The 8,840-nt window shown below is 36.6% G+C and overlaps 1 protein-coding gene across 1 annotated transcript; it reads right to left on the reverse strand.

Moving 5' to 3' along the window:
• Nucleotides 1–3,859: 3,859 nt before the first annotated feature.
• On the reverse strand, nt 3,860–4,300 carry LOC104892866 (lysine-rich arabinogalactan protein 19). Its single transcript, XM_010678887.2, has one exon. It carries the CDS (start codon nt 4,298–4,300, stop codon nt 3,860–3,862), a length of 441 nt encoding a protein of 146 aa, XP_010677189.2.
• Nucleotides 4,301–8,840: the final 4,540 nt, after the last annotated feature.

An 8,840-nucleotide genomic window follows, 5' to 3' on the forward strand; every position in this document is an offset into this window, starting at 1 on the left:
ATCCACGTCCTACTCCCCACTGTCGAAATTGATCATATTAACCACATGTAACTCCATATTGCTCGTCTGCATCAATGGCAAAGGTGAAATAGGATTTCCATCCTTTACCAACCAAGAATCGGGCAAAAATGCAATATCAATCTCCTTCCCACTCCAAATACTCATACTCTAACATTGACTTTGCCCCCCCCCCCCCACTCCAACATACTTCCCATTAATAAGCCTTTATACACATCAAAGACACCTAAATGCTTGAAGTACAAAGCCTTCAACACATTGTGAAGTAGAGTATTGATCCCCTACATTATAAAGACGCTATATTTGATTTACAAGCAAAGTTAGGTTTGTTGGAGTTAAGGCTTGGAAAAGCCTTGGCTTATTTTCTTGTTTGTCCCACATTGCTTGTGGGAGGGAATTTCTTCATGTTTATATACTTCCTCCCTCCTTCCATCTATTGAGTTGTGACTAGAGATGCTTTTGTGGTTGGATGATATGTTTGGTTTGGGCTTGCTATCACACACGCGCGCGCCGCCCGCCCGGACCGGACCGGGCTTTGGGCTTTGGGGAATAAACTTAACTTAACTAAAGTTTTGGACCCGGGAGCTATGCGTGTTGTGGCTGTTGGAATTCTGGAACGTTTTGACCGTTACATTATTCATGGCAATCCCTAATTATCCGCCTAATTAATTCTGTCTTGATTGTTGCCCGTTTTTGGCCTGATTTTTCCCTATAAAATCAGTGCCTTCTGTTCAGTCAGATATACACAAAACAAACACTCTTCTCTCTTCTCTTCTCTTCTCTCTTCCTGGGTTTCGTGCTATTCTCTAAAGCTCAGTTTGCTAGTGGTTGCATTCTTAGCTGCTGTGTAAACCTTGGGGAGCATTCCGGCCAAGATCGATAACCACCATTGTCGGGCCGTAATTGCTTTCAAGTCAGTGATCTCCTATCACGGCACAGCCTTGAAAGTTATCTATTTCTGCCTTTGCGAAACCCTTGTTCTAACAAGGTTGAACATTTTAAGTCCCAAAAATCAAGACCACCTCTCGCCTTTGGGATACAAAGATTGTCCCAAACTCCCAACTATGCCAATGTAGCGTGTGCTCATCTGGACTTGACTCCCACCACCAGAAACAGTACAAAAGAACATGAATTTTATCAACTAGGCCTTTGGGGATTTTGAAAATACTCATCATATATGTAGTGATGTCCTGAGCCACCGCCTCGATGAGTATTTCCTTTTCGGTCTTGACAACAATTTCTACTTCCATCCACTCAACTTCTTCCAAATTCTCTTCTTCAAGCATGAAAATATAGCATTTTTTGGTTTTCCGGTAATAGTCGGAATCCCCAAATATTTCTCATGTTTCGCTACCTCACGCACCGCTAAAGTATCAACAATCTAATTTAAGCTGTCAACTGTAACACATTTGCTGAAAGCCACTTTTATCTTGTCGAGTTTGACCATACACTCTTTCATATTTACTAATGATATTAGCCATCTCTAAAGTTTATGTAGATTAGCCTTTGCAGATAGTATACTATCATCGGCAAAAAAAATAGATGAGACACTCTAAGGGAGTCGTTGCGTATTATGGCACCATTTTCTCATACTGTGCTACTTTAGTTAACATAGTTGAAAAAGCATCAACACATAGTAAAAATAAGTATGAGTATACAGGGTCACCTTGCCTAAGATCCTGTGATGGTGAGATTGTGCCATAGATATTGTTGTTATTTATTGAGAGAGAAGGAAATTGTCGCCTGACAATTCATAACTCTTCTTATCTAAGCTCCACATAACCCCGATTTATACATTACTCTTTCTAGAAAAAAACCATTTCAATTTATCATATGCCTTACTCATATCAAGTTTGAGGCTAGTGACTCATCAAACCTTTCCCCGTTTCTCTTCATCGAGTTAAAAACTTCGAAATCAATCAAAGCATTATCACTTATTAGTGATAAGACGAATCCGGAACAATAACACTCTAATTAACAAAGATAATATCATTAAAAAAATACCTTCAACTTATTAGTTATGATTTTAGATATTACTTTATAAAGTCCATTATAGCAGCTAATTGGCTTAAACCCTGACAATTTTTTTGGATCGTCGCATTTGGAGATCAAAACCCCACACACGTTCTATTCAAATCAAATAAGTAAACAACCCCATTCCACCACTTGTGCAACGTAATTTTCATCTCATGAATTTTGTAACATTAATAAAAAAAATCAGTTTATATATTTTTTTAAATTAAACCAAAGGCTATACTTGTATCTATAAATTGAGCTCAAATTTGATACTATAAATTAAGCAAATATTACTGAACGAAATATAATTAGCGTAACTTATTTAATTAACGTAACGTAAGTTAACTAAATTATTAAAATGCATAATTAATGATTATATCTCACTATCTATAGATGATTATAAATTATCTAGTCCATACATAACTAAAGATTTTGGGTAGAATAGAGAGTATATAGTAGGGTATAGCAAAAATAAGAGAAAGGAATATCAATTAAGACTAGCCTACTCATTATGAGAAAAAATATGAGTTGGGAGAGTTACTAGGATGTGAGGTTTAAGGAAGCAGGAAAGGAGGAGAGAGTAGGAAAAGAAATGATAAGACCAGCTAAGATTAACCACCCATTGCGAGTTTATTCATCATACACCTGGGTGTATCATGTGCATGGTACATCCAAGACTAATTTTTGTTCATTTGCTTATTTGAAACTCTTTTTATTTAGCATATTCTACTTATTTTAGATGATCGTAAATGAGCAAAAAAAATAGTCTTGATATACCAGCTCACGGTACACCCAAGTATATGATAAATAGTTTACGCCCATGCATTGCTCACGCTCTTAAGGTGGAAGTTTTTATTTTATGTTTGTATTCAGTATTTTAATTAATAAGAGTAATACTCTAACTTGTTAACCTCCAAAAATAAAAATAAAATTAATTTATAATTGTTTTTAAAATTACACTAATAGCTATGTTGAGATATTTTTGTCTATAAATTGTTGAGCTCAAATTTGATACAAACCAAGCCATATTATTGAAAGAAATATATATAATCAGCGTAACTTATTTAATTAACTTAACTTAAGTTACTAATAAATATTATTAAAATTAAAGATTAATATCTCACTAATTGAAATATGATTACAAATTATCTAGTCCATATAAAAATAAACATATTTTGGATAGAACAGAGAATTTAGTGAGGCATAGAAAAATAAGAGAAAGAAATAGAATTATCAACTAAGCCTTGACTATCCATTGTGACAAAAAAGATGAGTTGGTGGAGAGTTCTTGAGATAAGATCAGAGGTTTAAGAAGAAGGAAAGGAGGAGAGAGTAGGAAAAAAAAAATATTAAGATCAACTAAGACTAATCCACCCGTTGTTCATGTTCTTAAGGTAGAAATTTAATTTCTTTTGCTTTTGTGTTGAGTATTGTAATTAACGAGAGTAACCCTCTAACTTGTTAACCTCTAAAGTTATGAAACTCAAAGGTTAACTCAATCCAATCTTTCTCAATTGCAAGAAGATGCTAAACTTTATTAAAATATAGAAAGAGAATAACAAATAATAATAAAATATAATATTAAATATCATGACAAAAAGTCAACCCACAACAAATAGAGAGCACTTGGCTTGCCAAATGTTTAAGAGTTTAACAAAAAAAAACAATACAAGTAAGAAGAACACATGATTCTCCAAACTTGCTTAATTCTACAAAAGACACATTTGATTCTTTCTTTTTGAAGGGACACATTTAATTCTTTCATGAGATAATAATAAAAGAGTTTGCAAATGAGTGATTAAACATATGATGCAAGTAATTTGAATTAGGCAAAGACGGCAACGGCTCCAAGGGCAGCCACAAGAGCAAAGCTGCTTCCATGAAGAAAAGCACTACCCTCATCATGATCATGACCATCACCATCATGATGACCATCCACGGATGGACCGGGGGCAGGGGCCATGGACATGGTAGGGTCCTCCATGACCATGGGTGGGGTCATCACTGGGGCTTCGGTTGGGGACATAGGTGGTACTAGTGCTGGGGTCTGAGCCTCAACTGGGGGCATCACTGGGGCAACAGCCTCAACTGGGGGCGCCATTGGGGCGAGCGTTGATGGGGCGGGAGCTGACATGACTGGGGTGGGGGCTGGTGCCACAGATGTGGTAGGGGCCGGGCTTGGGGCTATAGAGGGGCCTTGTGCGAGGGCAGACCCTACAAGTACGACAATGAGAGTAAGGGCAAGAGTAGTACGTGAGAGAGCCATTTATGAATGTTGTTGATTACTAGCTCAAATGGTAATGTTAGCACACACACCACCCTACAAAAAGATGGTTGTTTAGGATTTTTTAGTTTTGTAGGAATTGAATTTGGGATTTAGCTTCATTTATAGTGGAATGAATTAAGAGAGGGTGATCTCTTAGAGATGGTATTAGTGGGATACTAGTCATGCCAGTTAGGAGAAAAAAGATTGATTAGAGAATATCTTAGGAATTCTTATTATTTTTTGTGACAGTAGATGAATCAAGAACTTAGTGGAGGAGCAGTTTCTCGATTTTAAATTCGATATAGAGTACATAAGAGAAAAGTTCAACTAGTAGTAAAGAGAAACATATCAGGTGGTATCAAGAACTTGCCACCGATATATTTCTATGAACCCAAAAAATAAAGTGTTAAAATTTTGTGAATAAGTATCTTAAAACAAACTTTCAAGTATAGTTATCAGAGGTACTTAGTTTTTGCTGGTTTTTTCCTTTCGGTGAATGAGCTATGTACAAACAATCTCAGCATTATTAGTTTTGTTTCGTTTACTTTAGGGAGTTTTAAATTTTAATGGACCTTAGTGACTTAAAACTGGCTTAGTAAGTCATAATTTGTAAAATGTGGGTTATACCAGAATGCTTAATTGAGGGAGAGAAGTAGGAACTAGGTGGGATTTTGAAAAAGATCGTCATTTTCAAGTTATTGAGGCCCGCTAAAAGTTAATACCCCCTAAAGTAGAAACTTGCACAGGTTATACACTAGTACAGAAAAGGCAATTTGCGTCGGATGTGAGGCGCCTATTTGCGTCGGACTACGGTGCGACGCCAAAGCCCTCGACGCAAATGACTCAGAAATGATCTGCGTCGTATGCGGAAACGACGCAGATGGTTCAGCTATTTGCGTCGCACCTTTATACGGTACGACGCAAGTGGATCTTGCCAGCCCCCAATTCCATCCAGCCAAGGGAAATGTGCGTCGCACATCGCCTAGGGTGCGACGCAGATGAGTGATTTGCATCGCACCTTGAGCTACGTGCGACGCAAATTGCATTTTTTAAAAAAAAAAATAAAAAAAATTTTAATTAAAAAAAACTAGGAATGAGGTGCAAACTTGCAAACTACAAGAATCATATCTCAAACTACATGAATCTGCGTAGAATAACAAAATACATTAACAAAATGAAATGAAAATATTGAACAAGCTTACTGCATTCCATAAACCACCAAAATCCGAACTATATTGCATTCAAACAGAAGAAGAAGGCATTCGAACACAACAGAATAAACAAACATAATTCCATAATATCATAATATCATAGTTTACAACTCGAATACAAAACAATAAACCACCAAAATTCCATAATTTACAGCTCCTACACAAAACGAAACTGATTATGGAAGACAAAAGCACCAAAAACTTCAATTTCCTTCAATTTCCGATGAAGAAGACTTCCAGAAAAACCAAAAACAAATCTGAAAATGAAAATAAGAAAAAAAAGTCAATAAAAAATCATATATAAAAAGTAAAAAACAGAAATTGTAGATCTGAAAAAAAATTAGATCTAAACAATGAAAAATGAAAAAACGAAATTGTAGATCTGAAAAAAGAAAATTGTAGACTTGGAAATTATAAAATCAGATTGAAAATTTGAAAAAAAAAAAACGAACCTGTCGCCGGAGAGTTTCATCCATAAAAAACCAAGTCGCCGGAGAGTTCGTTGTTCTGTTGTACGCCATCGACGAAGTTGATTATACGCCGTCGACGAAGAGGCTCTGTTTGTTTGTTGTTCTGTTTGTTCGTTGTTCGTTCGACGGAGAGAGAGAGAGAGAGTTTGAGGGTGAGAAAGAGAGAGTTTGAGGGTGAGAGAGAGAGAGAGACGCGAGAGGGTGAGAGAGAGTGGCTGGAGTTTGGGTTTGAGGGTGAGAGAGAGAGAGAGGGGGGGGGAAGACGTTAGACGCGGCTAGAGTTTTTTTAGGGTTTGGGAAAATTAAAAGGAGAGGGAGAGGCTCTATAATTGAGTTGGGTGGGCTGATGTGCGTCGGATGGGCCAAGGGGTCCGACGCACATTAGCCTTTTGCAACGCACCTTTATATTGTGCGACGCACATTGGAACCAATCTCTCCAACTGGTGCGTGGAATATGCGTCGCACATACGCAACAAGCGACGCACATTGTTAATTTGCATCGCATGTGAGGATGGTGCGACGCATATTCTGCGCATGCACCTGCTGGAGAGATTTTTGTGATTTGCGTCGCACAGCTCCCTACATGCGATGCAAATCCTTATTGTGCGTCGTTTCCGTGTCTGTGCGACGCAAATCAGGGGAGCAATCGTCCTTTTTCTACTAGTGAATTAATCAGTAGTTCGGACCTTTAAACTTTTATCGCCCAAAAGTTCAGACCCGTATTGTCAATTTTTCCGGAAAAAGAAAGTATATCATTATCAAATTAAGTTGACAATAGAGTACATCCTTCACATGGGGCTCTCACCGCATTCCTTTACCCTCTCTCCAGAGTCCAGTTTAAAGCATCATATATGAAAAATTACAATTCTATCTATACAATTATATTGAAAGACGTTCAGAAACAAGGAAATACTCCACGTGACACTCTTTTTTAGGTTGCTTTATAACATGTAACCCATATATAAGTAAAACAATTTAAAAAATACTTATATTATACAAGATTTAATTTTGTGAGTTCAAGTTTATACAAACCGTGTTAACCACTACATCAAGTTAGATATGATATTTTCATTTCAAAGTAAAATATTAATGAATGAAAACTATAGTAGTATATATTTACCAGGAGTATAACCTAGTTGCCCAAGCTCTTTAAATGCCAAAGATTAGAGGAGAGGAGTTTGAGCTCCAAAGTTTACCCACCAACTCTTAAGATCCATAAAATGCATCCTTGAAATACAAGTAGAATCCTCAAAAGGTCCACTCTTCATAGTAAATAGTGCATATTCATCCATTACTTTACCAACATCATCACTAAGTGCATATAATCTACGAAAGCACTTCATTCTCTCTTGAGATACTTCACCATCTCTATGAGGAGCAACTCTAGATGGAGCTCCAAGTAGCCATTCATCACTATAAAACCTTCAATATTTTTTTTGAAAAAAAGATTATAAATTGTGTATCAATATAATAAGATAAAAAGAATGCCAAAAAACATATATATCTCGAGTTCAAGGACTAAACAATGAAGAGGAGTGCTGATTTTTTTCCCAACGAGCTACCAAGATTTCATAAACCACAACATGAAAAAAGGGACTAAACTCCGGATGAGGATGACATTCTTTCTTGTAAATCTCAAGCTTCACTTGTTCAATCATAAAACCCCATATCTCATACACTAAGTGAAGGCATGGTTTATCGGTGTCACAATGCCTAATCATGTCATAGATAGGCCTTGTGAAATCAACAATGTAAGAAATAAAGTTTGTCCCACCAATCATCATTCACAATCTTCCCCTTTACAAAGTTTGCCTTCCCCATGTCTTCTTCTCTATAAGAAGTCCACTCATCACTTATAACCATGGCTTAGAGACCTTGAGCTTAAATCTCTTAAGCATCACAATAATTGAGGCAAAGCGAGTTTGGGCCACAGATTTCACTACAAAAAAATACATAATCAACGAGGGTTAAAAGTCGTTGCTGATTACAACAAGGTCGTCGATAAAAAAGGTAACGATGGCCAGCGGTCATTGATTAATGGACGTTGCAGATTTGGTCGCTAGTTTAGGAATCAACGACGGTCAAGCCGTCGGTGCCTAATCAACGACCGTTTTTCACCTCATCACCGACTGCTTCATAAGACGTCATTGATTTTATCACACTGATGGTTCAAAGTCGTCGCTAGATTAATGACGGTGTTCAACCGTCGTTAAATCAACGACGATTGAAAGCAGTCGTTGTTTTAGCGACGACTTTAAACCATCGCCATTTTTTAAAGTCGTCGTTGTATATAAATTTTGTGGCAGCATTAGTTTCTTGTACAACGATCGTATATCCGTCGTTGTTTAATGTTTAGCCGTCGTTATTATTTTTAATTACATTAAATAATATTATAATATTCCAAATTATAATTAAACATATACCTGCTGCACGACAGCACCGAAATATACTACATTAGACCTGTTTTTGCATCGCCTCCTTCGCATTCTATATTTTAAACTAAAAAAATATGCAATTTAAACATGAAATATATTAGATCCCGATTTCGGGGAGTAAAGTTGAAGTCCGGCTCTACAAAAATATATATCGATAAATCTAAAACGTAATAAGCTAGATGCCGATAAATATAGACACTAAATGTCTATAATTAGGCAAACTACCTAGATTAATTATATGTACGCAAAATAGATCCTGATGTCGGGAAAATAAGTAAAAGTAAAGTTCCAAAAAAATATACCTACACATCTAAAAACAGTGTCTGATGTCTGTTTTTTCACATCCATAATTGTGTGAATGAGTTGGTCGAAATTTTTTTTCTCAATGTGCATGACACAAGGTTGTTACGAAGATGCAGAGTTT

This window comes from Beta vulgaris, chromosome 5 (genome assembly GCF_026745355.1).
Source record: "Beta vulgaris subsp. vulgaris cultivar EL10 chromosome 5, EL10.2, whole genome shotgun sequence".
In the NCBI taxonomy this organism is placed as follows: Eukaryota; Viridiplantae; Streptophyta; class Magnoliopsida; order Caryophyllales; family Amaranthaceae; genus Beta; species Beta vulgaris.